The sequence below is a fragment of the Macaca mulatta genome, chromosome 16, assembly GCF_049350105.2.
Source record: "Macaca mulatta isolate MMU2019108-1 chromosome 16, T2T-MMU8v2.0, whole genome shotgun sequence".
Taxonomy (NCBI): domain Eukaryota; kingdom Metazoa; phylum Chordata; class Mammalia; order Primates; family Cercopithecidae; genus Macaca; species Macaca mulatta.
In genome coordinates this window covers 64736180-64761706 of record NC_133421.1, presented here as the reverse complement: position 1 = coordinate 64761706, position 25527 = coordinate 64736180, and the positions used below count along the sequence as shown (strand labels likewise).

The following is a 25527-nucleotide window of genomic DNA, read 5'->3' as shown; positions in this document are numbered from 1 at the left end:
GACTTAACTTGAACCTGATCATGAGTGAACAATTAGACAAATTGAGTTATAAAACAAATTCCCACTGAAAGGGGTGAACTTGGGGACTGCTGCTGATAAAACAGACAGGCTCAACTACAAGAAAAGAAACAATCTGGGCCGGGTGCAGTGGCTCACACCTGTAATCCCAGTGCTTTAGGAGCCTGAGGTGGGCGGATCACAAGGTCAGGAGTTCAAGACCAGCCTGGCCAATATGGTGAAACCCCATCTCTACTTAAAACAAAAAAAAAAATTAACCAGCCGTGGTGGCACATGCCTGTAATCCCAGTTGCTCAGGAGGCTGAGGCAGGAGAATCGCTTGAACCCAAGAGGCGGAAGTTGCAGTGAGCCAAGATTGCACCATTGCACTCCAGCCTGGGCAACAGAGCAAGACTCCATCTCAAAAAAAAAAAGTAACCTGGTCCCAAATCTCAGCCTTGAATCACTAACCCTAAATCTCAGCCTTCATTTATTTTTAATGTAGAAATCCTCAGTCCACCTGACACAGTCAAACTGTTTAGAGTGGGGTAGATGACTTTACATCCTTGAGGATAAAGAAATAATATGGAAATGATAAGGTAATCAAACCCATAATATTTACAGTTTAGTGTTAAAAGTCATCAGGATAATGTGTCTGTATTGCATATTTTAAATGTCCCTAATGTTTAAGAGAATGTAACATTCTTTCAACCTGTCACATTAGAGAATCTTTCAGATTTGTCTTGTAATTTCAATTTTTTTTTTAAGAGACAGAGTCTTGCTCTGTCACCCGGGCTGGAATGCAATGGCACAACTATGGCTCACTGCAGCCTCTAGTACCTGGGCTCAAGTGATCCTCTCACCTAGGCCTCCTGTGTAGCTGGGCCTACAGGCACATGCCACCACGCCTACACCCAGCTATTTGTTTTGGTTTTGGTTTTGACTCTCCCTCAAATCTTGTAACCCAGCTGTTTTTTTCAATTTAAATGCACAATTTTGTAGGTATGATTTTACATTGGAAGGCTTAAGGAATTTGATTAAATTTGTAAACATTATAACATTATTGTAAAATTTAAAAGAACTGAATTAGGGCAGGGTACGGTATGGTGGCTCACGCCTGTAATCCCAGCACTTTGGGAGGCCGAGGCGGGAGGATCACTTGAGGTCAGGAGTTCGAGACCAGCCTGGCCAACATGGTGAAACCCCATCTCTACTAAAAATACAAAAAATTAGCCGGGCATGGTGGCTCATGCCTGTGGTCCCAGCTACTTGGGAGGATGAGGTAGGAGAATCGCTTGAACCCTGGTGGCGGAGGTTGCAGTGAGCTGAAATTGCGCCACTGCACTTCAGCCTGGGCAACAGAGTGAGACTACTCCATCTCAAAAAAGAAAAAGGAATGTGGATTACTAAATTTGTAAATTTGGTTTATTCGGTTTACAAGATTTGTTTCAATGCGTAGGAAGATATTATTTTGTTAGAGTTGCACGTCTGTCCCATCAGGCATTAGAAGTGTTTAGAAATATAATCAATTAGGTGTTCATTGCTTAGGCAAATTTGACTTCTCAAAAGTGTGAGATAATTAAAACTTAAATAATACATGAAAGTGAGTATTCTTATTTTTATTATTCTTATTTATTATTATTTTGTGTGTTGGGGGATCGGGGGAGACGGAGTCTCACTCTGTTGCCCAGGCTGGAGTGCAGTGGTGGGATCTCAGCTTACTGCAACCTCTGCCTCCCGGGTTCAAACAATTCTCCTGCTTCAGCCTCCCGAGTAACTCGGACCACAGGCACCCGCCACCACACCTGGCTAATTTTTGTATTTTCAATGGAGATGGGCTTTCACCACGTTGGCCAGGCTAGTCTTGAACTCCTTACCTCAGGTGATCCGCCCACCTCAGCCTCCCAAAGTGCTGGGATTACAGGCATGAGCCACCGCGCCCGGCCATAAAATGCACTCATTCCAAGTGTAGAGATTGATGACTTTTTGGCAAAGGTAAACTCCTCCCTTTCAAGTGCTAACTAGGCCCAACTCTGCTTAGCTTCCAAGTGCAGGATGGTATGGCTGTAAACAATAAATGTATCCACTTGAATAACCACAATCACAATCAAGATATAAAGCATTTCTATCACCCTAAAAAGTTCTTATGGGCCGGGCGCGATGGCTCAAGCCTGTAATCCCAGCACTTTGGGAGGCCGAGACGGGCGGATCACGAGGTCAGGAGATGAGACCATCCTGGCTAACACGGTGAAACCCCGTCTCTACTAAAAAATACAAAAAAACTAGCCGGGCCAGGTGGCGGGCGCCTGTAGTCCCAGCTACTCGGGAGGCTGAGGCAGGAGAATGGCGTAAACCCGGGAGGCGGAGCTTGCAGTGAGCTGAGTTCCGGCCACTGCACTCCAGCCTGGGCGACAGAGCCAGACTTCGTTTCAAAAAAAAAAAAAAGTTCTTATGTGCCTCTTCAACCCCTGCCCCAGAAAAACACTAATTCGGTTTCCAGCATTACAGATTACATTCACCTATTCTAGAACTTCATATACATGAAATCATAGTACGTATGCTTTTGTGTCTGGCTTCTTTCATTCAGCATGTTTTAGAAATGCATCCATGTTGGCCAGGCGCAGTGGCTCATGCCTGTAATCCCAGCACTTTGGGAGACCAAGGCGGGCAGATCACAAGGGCAGGAGATCGAGACCATCCTGGCTAAGACGGTGAAAGCCCGTCTCTACTAAAATTACAAAAAATTAGCCGGGCATGGTGGCGGGTGCCTGTAATCCCAGCTACTCGGGAGGCTGAGGCAGGAGAATGGCGTGAACCTGGGAGGCAGAGCCTGCAGTGAGCTGAGATGTCACCACTGCACTCCAGCCTGGGCGACAGAGCGAGACTCTGTCTCAAAAAAAAAAAAAGAAAAAGAAAAGGAAATGCATCCATGTTGTTGCATGTATCAATCGTTCCTTCTTTTTTTTTTTTTTTTTTTTTTTTTTTTTTTTGAGACAGAGTCTCACTCTGTTGCCCAGGCTGGAGTGCAGTGGCGTGATCTCGGCTCACTATAAACTCTGCCTCCCGGGTTCAAGCCATTCTCCTACCTCAGCCTCCCAAGTAGCTGGGATTACAGGCACCCGCCACCACGCCCAGCTAATTTTTTTGTATTTTTAGTAGAGACGGGGTTTCGCCGTGTTAGCCAGGATGGTCTCGATCTCCTGACCTCGTGATCTGCCAGCCTCGGCCTCCCAAAGTGTTGTGATTACAGGCGTGAGCCACCACACCTGGCCCTTCTTTATTTTTGAGACAGAGTCTCGCTCTGTTGCCCAGGCTGGAGTGCCATGGTGCAATCTCGGCTCACTGCAATCTCCACCTCCCAAGTTCAAGCAATTCTCCTGCCATAGCCTCCTAAGTAGCTGGGATTACAGGCATGTGCCACCACGCCCAGCTAATTTTTGTATTTTTAGTAGAGACAGGGTTTCATCATGTTGATCAGGCTGGTCTCAAACTCCTGACCTCGTGATCCGCCTGCCTAAGCCTCCCAAAGTGCTGGGATTACAGGCGTGAGCCACCACCCCGGCCCTTCTTTTTTTATTGCTGAATATTATTCCATGGTATCATCTTGTTTCTCCATTCAGCTGTTGATGGACATCTGGGCTGTTTCCAGTTTGGGATCATTATCAATAAAGCTGCAATGAGCATTAGAGTACATATCCTTTTCTAGACATAACTTGTCATTTCTCTTGGGTAGATACATAGGAGTGGAATTGTCGAGTTACATGTTAAGTGTATGTTTAGCTTCATAAGAAATTGAGGAGCTGGTTTTCAAAGCAGTTGCATCACGGTACATTCCCTCTTACTTGCTTGGTACTGTCAGGAGTCAGATTTGTGTTCTCTTGGGTAAGACAATGTATTAGTCACGGTTCTCTAGAGGGACAGCACTCATGGAATAGATATATATAAAGGGAAGTTTATTAAGTATTTACTCACATGATCACAAGTTCCCACAATAGGTCATATCTGCAGGCTGAGGAGCAAGGAGAGCCAGTCCAAGTTCCAAAACGGAAGAACTTGGAGTTGCGGGACAGGAAGCATCCAGCATGGGAGAAAGATGTAGGCTGGGAGGCTAAGCCAACCGCTCTTTTCACATTTTTCTGCCTGCTCATATTCTAGCTGCGCTGGCAGCTAATTAGATTGTACCCACTCAGATTAAGGATGGGTCTGCCTTTCCCAGCCCACCGACTCAAATGTTAATCTCCTTTGGCAACACCCTCACAGACACACCCAGGATTGATTCCTTCAATCCAATCAAGTTGACACTCAGTATTAACCATTACAGACGATATCTTCATTAGGCTCAAGGTAGCTCCAATATATCATGGTGAGTGTAAAAAGATATTATACCCATAAATGTCGTTTTTGTCAGGCCTCTGAGCCGAAGCTCAGCCATCATAACCCGTGACCTGCACATACACGTCCAGATGGCCTGCAGGAGCCAAGAAGTCTGGGGCAGCTGAAAAACCACAAAAGAGGTAAAACAGCCAGTTCCTGCCTTAACTGATTAACCAACATTACAACATTCCACCATTTTGACTTGTCCCTGCCCTACCTTAACTGATCAATCGACCTTGTGACACTTTTCTGGACAATGAGTCTTATGATCTCCCCGCCATGTACCTTGTGACCCTCTCTTCTGCTAACAATAGATAGCCACCTTTTACTGTAATTTTCCATTATCTACCCAACTCCTACAAAGCAACCCCTTCCCCATCTCTCTTCGCTGACTCTCTTTTTGGACTCAGCCCATTGCACCCAAGTGAATAAACACCCTTGTTGTTCACACAAAGCCTGTTGGTGGTCTCTTCACACGAATGCGCTTGACAGTTTTTAGGTGGAAGAAAGGAAGCTCCATCCATAGATGACCTTGTCTTCTGCCCCTACTAACTTTCCAGGTCCTGTGCCAAGCACAGCCCTTTGGGTCCAGAACTGCTTTCAGGGAGGGAGCTTCAATGGTCTGTGGGTCCACTGATCTTGAGCTGACCTGATTGCACTACTGACCTGCTCAGTCCCCCTTGAGAGGCTCTGGAAGGGAAGGGACCTCAGAGTACTCTATCCAGCCCAAGTCCAGGATCATGAGGCTGGGGTGATGGAAAGAGGGTCGGGCTCCCAGGCTACAGGCAGTGATAGTGAATGCTTACACATCTTGACATGTACAAAAACACAGGCCATTCAGAGCTGCACGGCAAAGGGGTGGGGGTGGGGGGTGCAGGGGAGGGACTCTGAAAAATGCCTCTTGTTGACTCAAATCCTTCCCCTGCCCCAACCCCAATCCCAAAGCAGTTTCTCTCACCTGTCAGTTCACTCTTTCAAGAAAAAGAAGGGCTTTCAAGGAAAGGAAGAGAGGGACTCCCAAGCCCCTTGGTCTCTAAGAAGAGGCTACTGCAGTCCCCAGCCACCTTCAGGTCCAGTCATTGTCTTTCCAGAGCAAGGTTGCTACATGTGCAACCTAAAAATGGGTGAAAACTCAGGGCCTCCCCTTGGAGGAAATGACCCATCTGCCCAAGGACGGTAAAGAAGGGATGAGGCTTGGCAGAGGGGTGTGAAGGACAGCCCAGAGGTGCAATGGTTTGGAAGGGCCTAGGGACAAGGTGACAGGCAAGACTGTGGAGGCTTCCTTCTTCCTCCAGAGCAGCTAATGGGGGCAAAGACTTGGGAGGAACCCAGTGCGTCCAATGCCCCATGTCAGCGTGGGGGACCAATGCCAGAAGCAGATCTATGACAGTGAGGGAGTCTCCCTGCTCCCTCCTGGGCACAAGAATAAAGACTACATTTCCCAGCATCCCTTGCGGATAGGTGTGGCCGTGGAGCTCATCCTACCCAATGACATGTGAGCAAATCGGTAACTGTGGCCATTTCCTGGCCCTTTTCTGAGATGGGGTGGACTTGGGGGAGACAGCGGGATGTTGTGGGGGGGATAGAGGAGGAGGGGAGGGGAGGGGGAGGGGGAGGGGGGGAGAGAGAGCGAGATAGAGAGAGAGAGAGAGAGAGAGAGAGAGGCAGGCTGTGAGCGGGGCCGCGAGGTGCCCGCTCCCTTGAGGACTCCGTGGAGCAGAGCTTTTTTTTCCTTTTTTTTAAAATTTTTTTTTAAATTTTGAGTGTCTCTTTGTCGCCCAGGCTGGAGTGCAGTGTTGCAATCTGGGTGCACTGCAACCTCCGCCTCCTGAGTTCAAGCAACTGCCTCAGCCTCCCGAGTAGCTGGGATTACAGGCACGCGCCACCACGCCCGACTATTAGTAGAGACGAAGTTTCACTATGTTGGCCAGGCTGGTCTCAAACTCCTGACCTCAGGTGTGAGCCACCGTGTCTGGCCCTTTTTGTTTTTTTAAGGCCGTGTTTTGCTCTGTCACCCAGGCTAGAGTGCAATGTCGTGGCTCACTGCAACTTCCACCCCCGGGTTCAAGTGATTCTCCTGCTTTAGCCTCCCGAGTAGCTGGGATTACAGGTATGCACTACCACGCCTGGCTAATTTTTGTATTTTTGGTAGAGATGGGGTTTCACCGTGTTGGCCGGGCTGGTCTTGAACTCTTGACCTCAGGTGATCCACCCCTCTAGGCCTCCTAAAGTGCTAGGATTACAGGCGTGAGCTACCGCACCCAGCTGAGGCAGAGTTTTTATGTGAGAGAGAAACAAACTTCTCTCTTGCTTAAGCCACTGTTTCGAACCGTTGTTCCATCCAAACCTAATCTCTTTTATCTTTTTTTTTTTTTTTTTTTTTTGAGGCGGAGTCTTGCTCTGTCGCCCAGGCTGCAGTGCAGTGACGCAATCTCGGCTCACTGCAAGCTCCACCTCCCGAGTTCCCGCCATTCTCCTGCCTCAGCCTCCTGAGTAGCTGGGACTACAGGCGCCCGCCACCGCGCCCGGCTAATTTTTTGTATTTTTAGTAGAGACGGAGTTTCACCGTGGTCTCGATCTCCTGACCTTGTGATCCGCCCGCCTCGGCCTCCCAAAGTGCTGGGATTACAGGCGTGAGCCACCGCGCCCGGCCTTTTTTTTTTTTTTTTTTTTTTTTTTTTTTTTTTTTTAAGATAGAGTCTCACTCTGTGGTCCAGACTGGAGTGCAGTGGCGCAATCTCGGCTCACTGCAACCTCTGCCTCCCGGGTTCATGCCATTCTCCTGCCTCGCCTCCCAAATAGCTGGGACTACAGGTGCCCGCCACCACGCCTGGCTAATTTTTTGTATTTTTAGTAGAGACAGGGTTTTACCGTGTGTTAGCCAGGATGGTCTCAATCTCCTGACCTCGTGATCCGCCCACCTCAGCCTCCCAAAGTGCTGAGATTACAGGCGTGAGCCACCTCACCCGGCCCCAAACCTAATATTAAATAATCATGGAGCCAAAGGAGGGAGCAAAGGCTAGATGTGAAGGCGGGTCCCAGGTGTTGAAAACGCAGGGCTCCAGGAGTCTGTAGGGAGCCAAAGGCAAGCTCCAAGGCAAGAGCCAGCAGGTGGGGCCACTCTGGGGCGGCAGAAGTCATCTGGTCTGGAGGGTTTTCAGGGCACTAGGAAGAATATAAAGGGTCAGAAGCTGCAGGCAGGTTGGGGAGGGTGCAGAAGGACTAGAAGGGACCAAGAAGAGCCAACTCTGCCACCCTCCACCCCTTCCCTCTCCCACCCAGGCACGGACCCAAGGCCAGCAGAGCTGGAGGCAGATGTTTAACATGAATCTATTTTTGAGTTCTTATTTCTGTCGAGGATGGGAAATTCTGATTGCTGACCTGAGACTGCATTGGCCACTTTAAATGCCCACAGCCCTAGAGGAGACCAGAGTCAGCAGTTGAGACCTGAGATACACAGCATTCTTACCACCTTAGGGCAGAAAGTTCCACCCACTTCATTCATTCATCCACCCAACAAACATCTACTGAGCATCCACTGTGTGCCCCCAACCATTCTAGGTGCTGGGGATGGGACAGTAAGCAAAGGACCAAAAATCCCTTCCCTGGGGATCGCCTGTGCTAATGGGAGACATGGACGCTAAACAGGATACATAAGAAAAAGATAACATTGGCAGGGTGCGGTGGCTCACACCTGTAATCCCAGCACTTTGGGAGGCTGAGGTGGGTGGATTATTTGAGGTCAGGAGCTCGAGATCAGCCTGGCCAACACGGTGAAACCCCGTCACTACTAAAAATACAAAAATACGCCGGGCATGGTGGTGGGCGCCTGTAATCCCAGCTACTTGGGAGGCTGAGGCAGAACTGCTTGAACCTGGGAGGCGGAGGTTGCACTCCAGCTTGGGTGACAGAGCAAGACTCCGTCTCAAAAAATGTGTGTGTGTGTGTGTGTGTGTGTGTATAGTTATGTAGTGGTCAGTACAAAGGAAATAAAGCTGAGAAGGGACAGGAAAGAATGGGGTAAATTTCTGCTAGGGCAGCTGGGGAAAGCCTCACGAAAAGACAGCATTTCTGTAAGGACTTTTTAAAATGTTAGGAGGGCACAGGAGACAAAACAGCAGTGTGATGGCTCAAGGATGTCAGTAAATAGAATAAATAAATAACAATAAAAATAAATAAGTGGCCAGGTGTGGTGGCTCATGCTTGTGATCCCAGCACTTTGGGAGGCCAAGGCTAGCGGATCAATTGAGCCCAGGAGTCCCAGGCCAGCCTGGGCAACATGGCAAGACCCTCATCTCTACAAATATATATATATACACACACACACACACACACACATATATATATATATATATATTTTTTTTTTTTGAGATAGAGTCTCCCTCTGTCGCCCAGGTTGGTGTGCAGTGGCACAATCTCAGCTCACTGCAACCTCCACCTCCTGAGTTCAAGCGATTCTCCTGAGTAGCTGGGATTACAGGCATGTGCCACCATGCCCAGCTAATTTTTGTATTTTTTAGTAGAGATGGGGTTTCACCATGTTGGCCAGGCTGGTCTCGAACTCCTGACCTCAGGTGATCTGCCTGCCTCAGCCTCCCAAAGTGCTGGGATTACAGGCATAAACCACCATGTCGGGCCTTACAAATAATTTATTTTTATTTAGTTAGTTTTTATTTCATATTCATAAGCTTAATTCTGCAATCCAGCTAGGCATGGAAAGGAACAAGGAAAACATGGAACCCAAAGGGAACTGAGCGAGAGCACAAAGATTCTAGGATACTGTGAGCAAATGGGGTGGAGGGTGCTCTCCTGAGCTACAGAAGGAATGGGCTGGTGGTTAAGATAAAACACAAGTCAAACTCATGAGAGCTGTCCACAGTCAGCAATGCTAATCTTGCTGGTCTTGCCATTCCTGGACCCAAAGCGCTCCATGGCCTCCGCAATATTCATGCCTTCTTTCACCTTGCCAAAGACCACACGCTTGCCATCCAACCACTCAGTCTTGGCAGTACAGATGAAAAACTGGGAACTGTTTGTGTTGGGTCCAGCATTTGCCAGGGACGAGATGCCAGGACTGTACGCTTCAGGAAGTTCTCCTCATCCCATTTCTCTCTGCAGATGAACTTGCCACCAGTGTCATTATGGCGTGTGAAGCCACCACCCTGACCCATAAACCCTGGAATAATTCTGTGAAAGCAGGAACCCTTATAACCAAACCCTTTATCTCCAGTGCTCAGAGCATGAAAGTGTTCTGCTGTCTTTGGAAACTTGTCTGCAAAAGCTCGAAGGCGACACGGCCCAAGGGCTCGCCGTCAGTGGCGATATTGAAGAACATGGTGGGGTTGACCATGGCTGATAGTTACTGGGTACAAACACATACATGCACCCATGTGTGTCTGACATGAGCAGTGGCCCCACAATCCGATGGCCAGGGAGAGGTGTCTGGAACAGACTGGAGCGAGGCAGGATTGGCCTCTCAGCCCGGCCCCTGTCTTTAAGCATGGCCACAAATGGGGCCGCCAGCTGCCAGATCTAAGCAGGGTCAGCAACACTCAGGCTGGATGGTGCTATCAGGGAAGGACGACGGGGCCTGAGGTTGTAGTCTCTGGGCCTGGCCCTGTGGCATCACAGGCTGCAGACAGCACAGGGTGACTGTGGGCTTTCCACTTCCTGCCCCACCCTGGCCCACCACCTCAGCTGCTTTCCACTCCCGCAGGCAGACGCGGTCTGATGGGCTTTTTCCAGGTGGCGCCAATGGCCTCACCCAGCAGGAGCCACAGGATAGGACAGGGTGGGGACCATTCCTGGACAGTCGAGGGAGATGAGGTGTGACCCTGAGCCCCTGTGGCTGGGGGCAGGGGGCGGGTAGCAGCTTTGCCGGGGGCAGAGGGAGGTCGGAAGGGGGAGGTAAGCAGCGCCCCCAACCCACATCCTGTTTTCAGAATCTGGGGCCCCAGCATTGCTTTTTCCCTTGGACTTTCTCCAGGGCAGCGTCCCCCACCCAGGCCCACTCCCAAGGGAAGCCTGCACGAGGGCAGGAGGGTTCCCCACGCAAGCAGGAGTTCACCTAGAGTTTTTCCAGCACAGCTGGGCCCCTGAGCCAGAGGGAGTGGAGGGTGAAGGGTATATGCCTTCCCCTTCCTGAAAGTGGGCCTGGGAGTCTGCGTCAGCAGATGGAAAACCACACAGGCACCCATGGCTGACAGGGAGAGGAACTGTGTGGCCAAGAAGGTGAGTCCTGCTACCCTTCCTCAGAGGGACAGGCATGACCTCCCTCCAGTGCCTACACCCACCAGCCCCACACAAGGCTGGCACAGAGGCAACCCCTGCTGGGGACTATCAGGCCCTGGGATACCACCTGGGAAGCCCAGCCAGGCTGGATGGAGGACAATTCCACGAAAGGCTCAAGAGCTTGGGCTCAAGAACCAGTTGGGCCTCGTGTAGGCTGGATCTGCTATTTACCAGCTGCGCGACAGCGTGCAAGTGGCTTAGACCCTCTGAGTCTCAGTTTCCCCTGGTGTAAATAGTGCCCTCCTGCCACTATTGACAGAGAATTGAATGAGCTCGTTGGCATATGGAGTTAACGGGGCTCCACACAGGGCCTGGCCTGGCAGGTGCATAGGTGAGGAAGGTTGTGCTATGCACTCAGGCGGACCCCTAGGAAGGCAGAGCAGACAACCAAACATCTCAGCCTGGGAGCGAGCCCTCCCTGACCACTCAGATTGCCGTCGGTCACCCTTACTCCTTTCTCTATAAAAGAGCTTCCCCTGCCACCCGGGGCAGTGGGAGGGAACTCTCAATTCAGAGCCTCCTGGGGGGGAAGAAGTCTTCTATTTTTCACATTATAAAATAACATGAGGCCGGGCGTAGTGACTCACACCTGTAATCCCAGCACTTTGGGAGGCCGAGGCAGGTGGATCACCTGAGGTCAGGAGTTCAAGACCAACCTGACCAACATGGAGAAACCCTGTCTCTACTGAAAATACAAAATTAGCTGGGCGTGGTGGCGCATGCCTGTAATCCCAGCTACTGGGGAGGCTGAGGCAGGAGAATTGCTTGAACCCGGGAGGCGGAGGTTGCGGTGAGCCGAGATCGCGCCATTGCACTCCAGCCTGGCCAACAAGAGCAAAACTCTGTCTCGAAAAATAAATAAATAAATAATAAAATAACATGTTAGGCTGGGTGTGGTGGCTCATGCCTGTAATCCCAGCACTTTGGGAGGCTGAGGTGGGTGGATCACAAGGTCAGCAGTTCGAGATCAGCCTGGCCAACATGGCGAAACCCCATCTCTACTAAAAATACAAAAATTAGCCAGGCGTGGTGGCGCACGCCTGTAATCCCAGCTACTGGGGAGGCTGAGGCAGGAGAATCGCTTGAAGCTGGGAGGCAGAGGTTGCATTCAGCCAAGATCGTGCCACTGCACTCCAGCCTGGGCGACAGAGCAAGACGCTGTCTCAAAAAAACAAATAAAATAAATAAATAAATAAATAACGTGTTCATTATAGTAAAGTTGGAAATTACAGAAAAGTGGGAAGGAACCCAAAGATTTTATTTAACTGCCAAAGCCAGGCACTTGGGATATTTTAATGGTTTTCCATATGGGATTTTTTTTTTTTTTTTTTTTCAGGCACGAGGGTTTTTTTGGTTCTCTGTCATATGGTTGGGAACTCAATATTCAGAAGTAGAGAATCCCAGTTACTCAGGAGTCTGAGGTGTGAGGATCACTTGAAGCCAGGAGTTTAAGATCAACCTGGGCTACTTAGAGAGACCCCGTTCCAAAAAAGATGTAGAGCTGGAAGGAAACTTGGGGGTCAGCTGGTCTGGCCACCTTGGTTGACAAGGCAGGAAAGCCTGGCTCAGTACCGCCGAATGACTTGTCCAAGGTGAGCGGTGGCAGAGCTGGAACCAGAAGCTGTTAGATGTTTGCTGCCCCTTAAACTCCAGCAGCAAACCTCCCTCTGTCCCCGAAGACCATCTTCACAGGGCATGGTTAGTGCATAGTGGATCGAGGCTCCAGGCTGAGGGTCTCTCTGGGAAGGGCTTCTAGGAACCCCCCAGCTTCCTCGGTAAAGGATGTGGCTCTGGTTAACCCCCTCCCCCATTTCCAGATGGAAATTTAGCTATGGGGTGGGGGGCCAAAAAGTGAGGGCCACAGAGCCCAGCAAGGGGCGTGGCCCGTGCCTGTTCCCAAGGGCGGAGCCAGTCAGCAGGGTCACCCTGTTCCTTTAAGAGAAGGGGGAGCGCTAACCCCTCTCAGCCATCCTGTCCTGTCCTCCATCCTGGCCAAATCCGAAAGGGAAAATGAAAGAGGGAGAAGGAGGCGCCGGTCCCAGCCACCTCCCAAGGTCCCTGGCTCAGCTCTGACACCCCAGTCCCGGCCCCAGGGTGAGTGGGGTTGGGTGATGGTTTAGGGGCACCAGCGGTGTGTGGGGACCTGTGTGAGTGTGGGGTGGAGAGGGTCTCAGGAGATGTGGAGGCTGGAGGCACAGGAGGCTGGGGAGGAGGGAGAGGCCTGGCTCCGCATTCCCACCACGCTGGGGTAGGAGAGCAGGGACACCTCTGACAAGGGACCCTATGACAGTTACGAAAGTGGGGTTGCCTCTGTACCAGCCCCCCACACTGAGAGGAGTTCACTGCAGTGAAAATGGCGAGAGAAATGGTGGGCCGAGAAAGGAGTGGTCTCACTGCCTCCGCCACTCCCACTCCTCCCAGGGGCACCAAATTGGGTCTGGAGGCTCGGGGTTCGAGGCTCCACTCTTCCCACAGCATCCTTGACAGCTAAGGGCACCGCTGGATTTCCGCTTCCACAAGGCAAGTCAGGGGCTGGCCCAGCTGATCTCCAAGGTCCTTCCTAAGAATCTGGGATCTGGAGGATCCCAGGGTCGAACGGAGACAGCACAGGGGGTGCGGCTAAAATGCAAATGGGGGCTCCTCCCCAGCACCCATCGGCCCCAAAGAGAAGGGAACCTATAGCTGAGCGTCGCCTGCTCCCCTCGGGCCCTCCCGTGGCCCTCCCTTTCACACTGGTCTCATCGTTAAACCCGGGCCTCTCCCACCCCACTACTCACCCTGAAGTCAGAGAAGGCCCAACGGACCCCACCCCGATGGGCGCGGAAGGGGCGGGGGTCTCTGACCTGCCCCATCCCCTGACTCCCCGCCCCGCGTCCCCAGCGCCATGGGGGAGTGGGCGTTCCTGGGCTCGCTGCTGGACGCCGTGCAGCTGCAGTCGCCGCTCGTGGGCCGCCTCTGGCTGGTGGTCATGCTGATCTTCCGCATCCTGGTGCTGGCCACGGTGGGCGGCGCAGTGTTCGAGGACGAGCAAGAGGAGTTCGTATGCAACACGCTGCAGCCGGGCTGTCGCCAGACCTGCTACGATCGCGCCTTCCCGGTCTCCCACTACCGCTTCTGGCTCTTCCACATCCTGCTGCTCTCGGCGCCCCCGGTGCTGTTCGTCGTCTACTCCATGCACCGGGCCGGCAAGGAGGCTGGCGGCGCTCAGGCGGCGGCGCAGTGCGCCCCTGGACTGCCCGAGGCCCAGTGCGCGCCATGCGCTCTGCGCGCCCGCCGCGCGCGCCGCTGCTACCTGCTGAGCGTGGCGCTGCGCCTGCTGGCCGAGCTGACCTTCTTGGGCGGCCAGGCGCTGCTCTACGGCTTCCGCGTGGTCCCGCACTTCGCGTGCGCCGGCCCGCCCTGCCCGCACACGGTCGACTGCTTCGTGAGCCGGCCCACCGAGAAGACCGTCTTCGTGCTCTTCTACTTCGCGGTGGGGCTGCTGTCGGCGCTGCTCAGCGTAGCTGAGCTGGGCCACCTGCTCTGGAAGGGCCGCCCGCGCGCCGGGGAGCGTGACAACCGCTGCAACCGTGCACACGAAGAGGCGCAGAAGCTGCTCCCGCCGCCGCCGCCACCTCCGCTGCCGACCCTGCCCTCCCGGCACCCCGGCCCCGAGTCCTGCGCCCCGCCCGCCTATGCGCACCGGGCGCCAGCCAGCCACCGCGAGGGCGGCAGCGGCCGCGGCAAGGCGTCACCGGCCACCGGCCGCCGAGACCTGGCCATCTAGGGGCGGGCCCCGCCTCGCGCGGGCTGGACGGCGAGGGCCGGACCCCGCCACCTCAGCCGCCCGCACCGCAGAAACCGGAAGCTGCTTTCACCAGAGCTGTGGTGGGACTTGCCCTGGCAGGAGACGCGCTGTGGGGACGGCCCGCGGGCGGCATCGCACTTGCCTCGTACTGCCTCCCAGTGGATGCCGGCAGCACCTGGGGCAGGCCGAGCTGGGGGCGGAGAATGAACTCAGGCGGGTCCTGGATGCCACCACCCAGGTGGAAAGGAAGGAGACCAGGGCCCTGAGAGAGAGTGGACCGGAGGGGGAGAGCAGAGCGGAAGGTGGAGGGTGGTTGTTTTACTGGGGACAAAAACAACTGTGATGCCAGCATTCTCAGGCACTCTCTGTGTTCAGAGAGTGGTCCCCGTGTGGGCTTTCTGTGAATGTGCACACACGGACACATAAGCACTGCGAGCTGTGTGCACGCGCACCTGTACACCCTGTGTGAACACTGTGCATGTGCGCGCATGCGTACACCCTGCGTGAGGCCCACTTGTGCACACACACGAAACCCTTCCGGGTGAGCTGTGTGCACATGCACATAGACACATGTATGCCCCGTGAGAGCTGTGTGCTCACATCCTTGTGAGCTTTGAGTGCGTTGTGCACACACGCACATGTGCAGCCTGCTTGGGCTGCGTGTGCACACCTGTACACAGAAACATCCTTGTGCACTATGTGTGCATGTGTACATGCTGCGTGACCTCCGTGTGTGCACGCGTGTGTGTGTGATCTCTGATATGCACTGCAGGGGTGGCCAGGGTCCGATGTCAGCAGCAGACACAATGGCTCCCTCCCTACCACCCTAACCGAGCCCACCTGCCGGGGCATCACAGAAGGTCTGTCCTCCTCCCAAGAGACCCCGCCCAGCGAGGGAAGAGGAGGAGGCCTTCCCAGGGCAGGCCTCGATCCTCGGGAGCCTATGAGCACATCCTCACTGTCCGCCTTGTAGCGAGGCGGGGGCTGGGCCCTTTCATGGAGGTGGGGTGGGGGTGGGCGGCGGGCCAGAGGGCAACCCAGACATGTGTTATGCCTCCCTCCTCCATCTGCATCCTCCCCGCCGCTACTTCTCCCCCAGGCTATAAACGGGAAAGTCTCTTCCGTCCGCAGGAGAAAGCTCCCAAAACGCGCTCCGGGCCCAGCCTTCCCTTCGGACCACCCCCTTCTTCTTCCTTGCGGGCATTGGAAGAACCGCTGCCTATGCAGCGCATCCCCCTCCTGTGTCTCCCCTCCCGTCTGCCCTCCACCTTCACCAGCCAGTGGGCTGCTCTCCATGAGATCACCCAGGACCTAACTGATAAATCCAGGGGCCATCATCGGACTGCACCTTGAGGGCCTCACCGCATCCTGCCGACCAGGCTGTGCGTTCCCCGCCATCACCCCACCCTGTCCTTCTGAGTTCCTGGCATCATTCTCAGCTCTCCTCCTGTGCCCGCACAGCAGTGGGAGGTCTTTCTGAATAGCTCCCCCGCTACTTAAACCCGGGGCTGGGGGCAGCACCCCTGCCCTCAGGTGAGTCCAGCGCCTCACAAGGCTTCCTTCTGAAGCCCTGCCCCCGTCAGGCCTCCGACCCCACAGCACCGGCTTCCAGGTGTGCTCAGAACCATAGGGAATTTTCTGTTCTAACAAGCACCAGGCCTGCTTGCTGCCAAGGGTTTGAACGTGCTGTTCCTTTGCCCAGAGCAGCCGCTGCTTCCTGCAGCCTTCTCCTCCCCTAGGTAATGCCCCTCCACCTTTTGTTGTCACTTGGGAAGAAAACAGACACCTTCAAGGAAAGGGCTTCCCTGGTAGCCCCCAACCTAAGACAGAGCTGGATGCCTGTTGCTTCCCTAGGGAGAGCACTTCTCCTGCAGGATGGCATTGCTCTCTCCCCTTCCATGGCACGTAGTTATGTGCTCACTAAATATGTGTTGGATGAGAAACTGAAGGTGTCCCCAGGCCTACACCATTGCCATGCCCGAACACTATCCATGCTATGGTGAGCACCATCTCTCTGATGACAGTTCTGTGTCCACAGCCCAGACCCCTCCACACAAACTCAGATGGGGCTGTGCGGCTGTTTTCCAGATGTATTCATTCAACAAATATTTGTAGAGTACCTACTATGTGTCAAGTGATGTTCAAGATCAGCATCATCCAATGGAAATAGCGTGTGAGCCATGTATGTAGTTTCAACTTTTTCATTAGCCACATTAAAAACGTAAAAGGAAACAAGTGAAATTAATTTGAGTCCTGTATTTTCTTTAACCTAGTATATCCAAAACATTTTCATCTTAATGCCTCATCGATATTAAAAAGTATTAAGGAGATAGTTTACATTCTTTTTTTCATTCTTCCAAATCTGCACCCACCTAGCCAATTCTTTCCTCTAGAGATTTAGCAATGAGCCGAGATAGTGCCCCTGCACTCCAGCCTGGGCTACAGCGGGAGACTCCGTTTCAAAATAAATTAAATTAAATTAAAAAGAGACTTAGCTGAGAGGGGCCACTTCTTCCTGGAAGGCGTCTGAGCCCTGCCCCAGGCCTGGTTCAGGGCCTCTGCCCTGCACTCCCATAGGCCTGTCAAGCCTGTTGCAGCCCTGCCCAAGGGACATCCGGTCACCTTCCTCTGGCTCAGTCTCCCTGCGGAGGATGGGCCCTGGCTCAGTGCAAAGCGCATCAGCCCTGGAGGACCATACTCCACAGCAGTGGATCTCAACTGGGGGTGATTTTGTCCCCTAAGGGGACATTTAGCAATGTCTGGAGACATATTTGGTTGTTACAGCTGGGGTGGGGGAGAAGCACCAGTAGGGTTTCACGGGCGGAAGGTTGGAGATGTTGCTTAGCATCCTGCAATGCACAGGACAGCCCCCACACCCTGGCTCAGATCTTCACATTGGTGCTGACGCTGAGCAGCTCTGCTCGACAACAGTGAACTGTCGAGCACTGAGAACAACCCCAAGAGGGGTTCCCAACAGCAAAGGCGCTACCCCAACGGGCACTTTGTAAATGTGGGGGCCACTGCTTTGTTTTGACAATGATGGGGGACCCCATTGGCATTTAGTAGGCAAGGGCTATGGACGTCAAGATATCCTCTCAAAATAAAAACCTGCCAGGCACGACTTTATTTTTATTTTTATTTTTTGAGACAGGTCTCCGTCTGTTGCCCAGACTAGACTGCAGTGGTGTTATCACGGCAGCCTCAACTTCCAGGGATCCACCAACTCTCCCACTTGAGCCCGCCTAAGTAGCTGGGACCACAGACGCACGCTACCAGGCTATGCTAATTTTTGTATTTTTTTTTTGTGGAGACAGGGTTTCATCATGTTGCCCAGGCTGGTCTTGAACTCCAGGACTCAAGTGATCCGCCAGCCTCTGCCTCCCAAAGTGCTGGGATTACAGGCGTGGGCCACTGCACCTGGCCTCAGATACAACTTTAGAATGTCCAACTGGATATTGGCATAAGTGAAAAACCTGGGCCCAAATCTCATTTTACATGTAAAACATTACATGTAATGTTTTGGGCTTTTTTTGGACTTTTTGTTTGTTTGGGCTTTTTTTGCATAGTTTTATTATAAATCAAACATGTCGATTTTTATCCCAACATCCACCCATGCTCTTTAATCTTCCTGGGCTTCTTGTACAGAATGGCTTCCAACCTTCTTTTAAATTTAAATGTAGTCATTCAAAAGAGGGGCAAGCATTAATGTATTGAAACACATAGCACTGCCCCTCAATTTATCCTTTATGATACGGTTGTGACAACATATTGATTTGTGAAATCACTTGTACAGGTACAGTATGTTAAATATCATTTCAGACTCAAAGAAGTTAGAAAATATTTACTGGAGGAAAAGCGCCTCGGTCCACACGGTTGCCTCCAGCCTGGCGCGGCCGTTGAGTCAAGCAAGGCGCTGCCGCCACCTAGTGGTTAACGTAGAAATGGCAGGCAACCCCTAGCAGAAGGAACCCTTTGCCTTACCCCACCCCCTCCAGACCCCCACACCACTTGGAGGCAGAGGGCTGGGCTCCTAAGCTTCCATCCCAATCCTGTGTTCTTGTTAGGTTTCTTTCTTTTCTTCTTTTTCTTCTTCCTTCCTTTCTTTCTTCTTCTTTCCTTTCTTCTTTCCTTTTTTTTTCTCTCCTCTCTCTTCTCTTCTTCTTCTTCTCTCCCCCCTTTCTTTCTCTTTTTTGAGATGGAATCCTGCTGTGTCGCCCAGGCTGGAGTGCAGTGGCGCGATCTCGGCTCACTGCAACCTCCGCCTCCCAGGTTCTGCCTCAGCCTCCCGAATAGCTGGGATTACAGGCGCCCACCACCACGCCCATCTAAATTTTTTTTGTATTTTTAGTAGAGACGGCGTTTCACCATGTTGGCCAGGCTGGTTTTGAACTCCTGACCTCAAGTGATCCGCCCACAGCCTCCCAAAGTGCTGGAATTACAGGTGTGAACCACTGTGTCTGGCCTCTTGTTAGGTTTGTATGAGTCCCTGACCCCAGCTCCTGTGCCATCTGTCATTGCTGCTGTGATGGTCAAGGCTGGACCCAGCTTCTGGCTTCCTAAGGACCAGAAATGTCTAGGGGTGGGTCCGGCTTCCTCCCTCAGACTGGGGGTTCCCTGAAGGTGGGGGCAGCTTTCCTCCTCTCCCCTCCCACTCCCAGACTGGGGCTCCTTGACATGGGCAGTGGGGATCTCCAGACTGAGGGCTTCCCAAGGGGCAGGACCTTCTCCTTCTCAGCATCTCCAAAGACCCCAGCACAAGGTAAGCCTCAGAAGGCAGCTTGGAAGGGTGCCCTGGCCAGCCCCTTGGCCCCAGTGCTCATTCCTGACCATCACAGGCCCAGAGTACATGAGGAAACCTATTCCGAGCCCCCAGCCCAGACGCCAAGAAGAGGGGGTGGAGGCAGCAAGGCTGGAGGCATGTGTAGAATAAATAGAACTTTATTCTTTATCCAGTAGATCTCAGTGGAAAGCCCAACAGTAACAGGTGCACCCACGGGCTCCAGGGGAAGGGCCCCAACCCCTGGTGGAGGTCAGGGCAGAGCCGGCTCCCCCAGCCAGGGGTGCTGGGGTGAGGGGAGACCCCCTGTAGGCCCGTCCTGCGGGGTAAGGAGGGGGCACGGGGATGGGACAGGGGGTAGGTGGGGGGCAGGCCAGGGAAATGGAGGAACTCAGGCCAAGTGTGTGTCGGCCCATCTACTGTCCAGTGTGTGTGTGTGTGTGTGTGTGTGCGCTCACGCATGTGTGTGGGTGTGTCTCGGGGCCCTGTGGGGGTGCTGGTGGCTGAGGCTGGGGGTGGGGGCAGCTCAAGCCCCTGGCCAGCCCCTTCACAGTGGGGGCTGGGAGGCCTGGATGATGGGGGCCCTGACGGGAGGCAGCTCTGCCGAGGAGCTGGGTCTGTGAAAACTCCGTGTCCTGGGGCCCCTGCTCGGCCCCTGCTCCATGGCTCATGGTGGGTGCAGGCAATTGCCAAGGCCAGGAGCCTGTCCTTCCAAGGCCACCCCACACCGTCCACACCCAGTGGTCAGGCAGAAGGAGAAAGGGCCTGGCAGCTTCTCCAGCGCGAGGGAGGGGAAGGCAGGTCTTGGAAAGTTAGTACTTCACAGTTTTAAAGAGAAAACTGAGGAGGAAAAGGCTGAGGAGGAGAACTGGGGGGCACAGGGACACGAAAGGAGAGTGGGGGCCCCTTCTGAGCCACTCCCTCCCCCGGACCCACCCCCTCCAGCTCTGGATCCAGCTCCCCCCAATACACAGCACAAATTCCTTCAGTATAAATGTGCTTAAAATGAAAATTCTTATTAAAAAAAATCAAAACCAAAAAAATTAAAATAAAAACAAAACCAGCGAGAATTAATACCTGGGGTTGGTACGGCAGGGTATGTACAGGGGGAACCCCCCGCCCCTGTCCCACCCCCTCTGTCACCAACCAAGGCAGGGGGGAGGCTGAGGTTCCCCAGCTGGGGAGCAATGGCTTGTGAGTTCTGAGGATGGGGGAGCCAAGTCCTGGCATTTGCTGGTGATGAAGATGTGGTGAGCTGGGCAGAGGGGTGTCCTGATGAACACGAGGCCCCCAGGGGACCCATCCTGAGACCCGGGACCAGGGCCTCACTCAGTTCCCGGCCTCGGCCTCTGACGTCAGCCCAGGCTGTGGGAGCAGGCAGTCCACTGAGGGCCCAGGCCTCTGTCCAAGGAGTTGCTGCCTCCTCCCTCCCCGTCCCCCAGGGAAGGTCCCCAGTGCTGCCCGGGAGCACAGGTGGGGGCAGGGCTGGCAGGGGTCACATGGTCGGTAGAAAGGCAGAGAAAAGCCGGGGCGGAGGGCGAGGGTTGTGTCCATGTGGCGCGGGCGGTCACGGGGAGTGGGTGGCCGGGCTGCTTCTGTTGGAGCTGGGGCTGAGGCTGGGGCTACAGCTGCCTGGCGGGGGGGCCAGGCCACCCCCGTCCCGCCCCCCGCCCCCCGGCTGTCCGCTCAGAGTGTCCAGGCCCTCTGAGTTCTCCAGCATTTCCTGGATGAGAGGCGGCATGGAGCCCGGGATCTCCATCTTCAGCGTGATCACCCGCTCAGCCCCTGCGGGAAAGGAGGGGCAGAGCTCAGCACACCGGGCCAGCCCTCCCACCCCCAGCCCCAGCAAGCCTGGCTCCAGGTGGGAAGATCAATACTACTGATACTAGCTCTTTCTTGGGATTCAGTTCTTTGACATGAGCCAGCTCTCTTAGCCCCCAAGTCCAGAGGCTGGTGGCAATGGGGCAAAGTGGTCCTGAACTCTGGTTCCAGGGCCAGACTGCCAGCCTGGGCTGGACACCAAGTCCTGCCTTCCTCTATGCTGTGCGCTAGGGATTATCCTGACTCCTCCGTCAACACTATCGTTATCCCTGCCCCTCAGAAGGGAAACTGCAGCTCGGAGCTGTTAAGTGACCCGCACAAGGACACACACCCATGTGTCTGGTTCCAGAACCATGATCTGAACTACCACAAGGTGAGTGACACACGCAGGTCACTAGGGGACAGTGGAGTCACTAGGGGACCTCGGCCTAGACACAGATGGGGACAGGTGTCGTATTCTCCTGGCACAAAGACACAGGGTGCTGGCTTGGATGTGGGGGCCTGGGCCAGGCCTCTCCAGGTCTGGGAGCCTCACCCTTGGCGCTGATGCTTCGCAGGTCAGTGATCTTCATCAGCATCTTGGGGAACATGTGGGGGCGGCTGGGCCTCCGCTTTCGCACGTAGACCTTTAGCGCCTCCAGCAGCGGCTCCTGCAGCATGTCCACACGGTCAGGCTGCTCCAGGTCCTGGCGGTCTGAGGAAGCAGAGCCACCCCCTGAGCAGCTGGGAACACAGCTGCACCCCCAGCCTCGGCCACCGGGGGGCGTGCCTGCCCAGGCCATGGAAGAGGACAGCTCGCAGGCGCCTCCCCACACAGGGCAGGGCACCGGGTCTCTGCTGCTGCAGGGGATAGAGCCCCTTAAAAGGGAGCAACGGGCTGAGGGTAGCAGGGTGCCCCAAACCCTCCCTATGAGCCCAGTTCATGGGATGGGACCCCAAATGGGCAGTGTCATCCCCAAGCAGGGAGAGGGTTCCCAGGCAGGCTCCCACTCCCACCTGTTATTCTGGAAACCAGATGAAATGGCAGAAATCACAATAAAATAGCAACTAACATGCACTGGAGCTCGCTCTGGCACCTGCACAGGGTGTTACCACCGTAATCCTCCCATCAACCTCATGAGCTAGAGACCGTTCCTGCCCCCACTGTACAGAAATGGAGGCCCAGAGAAGTTCAGCAACCTGCTCAGGCTCATGCATCAGCCAGGAAGTGACCCTGGGAGGTCCGACCCTCAAATCCTCACTCAACCTCCCTAGAAGGGGTGTTGCCCAGAAATCAGGAACAGGAGTCCAGGCCGAACACAGCCCCCTTGCTGTGTAGCTGCAGACCAGATCCTGCCCTCTAGAGAGGTCTGACAAGAGGCGGCCGGAAAGAGTTCCCTGGAAGACTCCGCGGCTACACTCCTGCCCCAGGCCCAGCCCCTAGACCCAGGCCCCTGCCCACCTCCGCAGATGAGGCAGATGGCGCTGAGCAGCCCCGTCTCCGCATCATCCATCTCCAGGGGCAGCAGCTGGTTGGCGAAGGCAAAGACCAGGTCGGTGAGGGGGCCGAAGCCAGCGTTGTGCATCTGGGTCCGGTTCAGGGTCAGCCCGTCCGAGAAGGTCATGGTGTCCTGCTCGGGTGTGTACCGCGTGCAGATCCGCAGGATCTGGGTGCAGAGGATGCACGGGTTCAGGGACTGAACCCCACCCACTCCGAGCACTCGGCACCAGCACTCCCAGAGGACCACCTGGCAGGCGGCCAGAGCAACGCTGTCTGATAGAATTTTCTACAATGATGGAAAGGTTCTATGTCTGCACCATCCAATACCTCAGCCACCAGCCACATGCGTCTATTGAGTACTTGAAATGTGGCTAATGCAATTGAGGAACTGAATTGAGTTTAATTTTAATTAATTTAAATTTAAATAGTCACATGTGGCAAGCAGCTACTGTACTGGACAGTGCAGGTCCAGGTCATCCTGCCTCCATGCAGAGAATTTAGGAACACTGGGCTGCTGCCTACAGCTCCCAGGATGGGGCACACAACAGGTGCTCAGTAAACGTGTATTGGCTTGAACTATGTTGCAGGAACCCAGACCGCGCCTCCTGCATCCAGGGCGTGGGGATGAGAGCCCCTGCAGGCAGCACAATCTAAACCTCCCACTCATCACCCGCCTCAACATTCAGAGGCATCCACAGGGAAATGACAGTCTGCCAGGCGCCATGGCTCACACCTGTAATCCCAACACTTTGGGAGGCCGAGATGGGTGGATCACCTGAGGTCAGGAGTTTGAGACCGGCCTGGCCAACATGGTGAAACCCCGTCTCTACTAAAAATACAAAAATTAGCCTGGCGTGGTGGCGGGCACCTGTAATCCCAGCTACTCAGGAGGCTGAGGCAGGAGAATCGCTTAAGGCAGCGGTGGCAGGCTGCAGTGAGCCGAGATCGTACTACTGCACTCCAGCCTGGGTGACAAGAGTGAAACTCCGTCTCAAAAAAGAAAAAAATAAAAGGAAATGATAGCCTCGTCAAATCCCAGGTTCCCCACCCTGGAGGTGACCAAAAGGGAACAGGTGGACTTGAGCCCTTGTCAGGGAGAGCCGGAAGGAGAGCGCTCCCTCCAGCCTAGGCTTTGGCAGTTCCCCCTGCCTCTTCCTGCCCCCACCCCCTGCATCCAGCCTCCAGCCCAGTCCACCCTCGGGCTCACTGAGTGCCCGGCAGTCCCCTGAGCTCAGCCCGGCCTCACAGCAGCAAGTCTTTCACTTCTTGCTCCTGAGTTAGGGTTACCCTCTCACCTCCCCCTCTACAAACCCCTAGATGTCACCTCCTCTGAGACACCATCCTTCAGGTCCGAGCAGTCATGAGCCCTCCCCCCATCTCCAGGTAGCATTGATCACAGTTTTGCAACCTCTGTTGACTTATCTCTTGCCTCACATGGAAGGTTTTCAAGAGTGGGGATGGTGGCACGTTCACCGCTGGGTTCCTGACACCCAGTTCGAACACTGGCCAGAGGATCCTAGGTGAATCTTTCTAATTTTTTGCAGAAACAAGGTCTCACTATGTTGCCCAGGGTGGTCTTGAACTTCCAGCCTCAAGCGATCCTCCTGCCTCACTTGGTCTCCCAAAGTGCTGGGATTACAGGTATGAGCCACTGCGCCTGGCTCCTAGGTGAATCTTTATTGCTGGCTAACTGGATGGATGGATAGATGGATGGATGGATGGATATGTGTGTGGGTGAACAGGTGAGCTCCTGCACATCTGGCTGCTAGGTGGCTGAGTGGACGGGGAGATGAGTGGACAGGTGGACACATGGGGAGAGGAATGGCTGACATTTGGACAGTGGGCATTTGGACAGGTTGACTGCAGACACACATGTAGGATGGTGGCTGTCTGGCTGGAAGGCCATCTACCCAGGACACAGGGGCAGTGCCTGGGGGACAGAGTGCAGACCCTCACCAGGATGTCCAGGCAGGCAGCCTTGAGGAGGGTGATCTGGTCGGCGATGGTGAGGGTGGTGAAGCCGGGCAGCTGCTTGGCGAACTCCACAGTCTTAATGATGCACTTGGTGGAGAGTTCACTGAACTTGTCCCAGAGGTCAATGTCCAGAGAGACACGTTGTTCTGAGCTGTTGTTCTGGGGGAGGAGGGAGAGTGAGGGCCTTCTTCTCTATGGCACCCCTTCTCGGCCTGGCTCCAGCCCCCACAGGCCTGCCCTCTACCTAGCCTTCACTTCCTGGGAGCTCCTTAGGAAGAGGCAGCAGCGGGAGGGAGAAGAGAGGGAAAGGGAAGGACGAAGAGATCCAGCCAGGGGGGAGGAGGAAATGCCTGGCACAAGAAGGGGTGTCTGAGAGGGGCCCGTCCTGGCCCTGCGGCCCAGGGCACATCCCTCCCTGCAGGCCAGGGGAAAGCCATACCGTAGTGTATTTGCCCAGCTGGCAGAGGGCAGGGAAGGTTTCCTGGTGCGCTTTGCGCACCTTCTCAATGAGCTCCCCCACCTCCGGCGTCAGCGTGTAGCTCTCGGAGCACTCGGGCTTGGGCACCTCCTTCTTCTTCTTGTTTCGGTCATTTCTCACAGCTGTGGAGGGCAGAGGGGGTTAGAGGGCAGCTGCAGGCTGCTTAGGGCCTCGTCCACCCCCAGCCTGACAGAGAGCCGCCAGCTGCTGAGGAGGTCACCCCGGCTTGTAAGCACACGCACACAGCACGCATTCACAGGCAGGCAAGGCATCGCCACGCACTCCAGCCCTCCATGCCCACCCAACCCACACAGCAAGTTCGGCCCCAGAAGCCCTATGAGCACAGCTGTGGCCCTGCACACACACCCCCGCAGCCAGCCGAGTGCTGTCCCCCACGCGTCTACTCCAGCTCACACTCCAGGCGCCGGTGTCTCCCTCCTCGGTGCTCTGCCTCCTCTTTCCCCAGGAAGGTCCTTCTCCCACCTCCACTCACCCAGCCCTCCCAGCTGCAGTCTCCCTGGGGGTCCCTTGGGACTGGCTCTGAGCAG

General features: G+C 54.4%; 2 protein-coding genes across 15 annotated transcripts in view; one reads left to right on the top strand and one right to left on the bottom strand.

The window, feature by feature from the left end:
• The first annotated feature begins 12626 nt into the window (after positions 1-12626).
• Positions 12627-14496, top strand: GJD3 (gap junction protein delta 3). 2 transcript variants are annotated; one of them, XM_077971591.1, is made up of 3 exons: positions 12627-12756; positions 13084-13182; positions 13543-14496. In XM_077971591.1, the coding sequence occupies exon 3, from the start codon at positions 13547-13549 to the stop codon at positions 14426-14428; it is 882 nt and encodes a 293-aa protein (XP_077827717.1). In that variant the 5' UTR covers positions 12627-12756; positions 13084-13182; positions 13543-13546; the 3' UTR covers positions 14429-14496. The 2 variants fall into 2 exon arrangements, with proteins under 2 accessions (XP_077827717.1, XP_077827716.1); XM_077971590.1 differs by lacking the exon at positions 13084-13182 and having other exon boundaries at positions 12636-12756.
• Positions 14497-20221: 5725 nt separating this feature from the next.
• Positions 20222-25527, bottom strand: part of RARA (retinoic acid receptor alpha) — a 47899-nt gene continuing 42593 nt past the window's right edge. For 9 of the 13 annotated variants that reach the window (XM_015119582.2, XM_015119580.2, XM_077971585.1 and 6 more), the window contains 5 exons: positions 24941-25101; positions 24484-24660; positions 22489-22693; positions 21583-21741; positions 20222-21011 (listed from right to left, as the gene is read on the bottom strand). In XM_015119582.2, the coding sequence (XP_014975068.1) occupies positions 20794-21011; positions 21583-21741; positions 22489-22693; positions 24484-24660; positions 24941-25101 (920 nt within the window). In that variant the 3' untranslated portion in view covers positions 20222-20793. Of the gene's footprint in view, positions 21034-21523; positions 21742-22488; positions 22694-24483; positions 24661-24940; positions 25102-25527 lie in introns of all 13 variants that reach the window. The other 4 variants (XM_077971579.1, XM_077971580.1, XM_077971581.1 and 1 more) reach the window with 1 other exon arrangement.

Excerpts from the sequence above, each read along its gene's own strand:
- GJD3 (XM_077971591.1), top strand. The coding sequence starts at position 13,547 with ATGGGGGAGTGGGCGTTCCTGGGCTCGCTGCTGGACGCCGTGCAGCTG.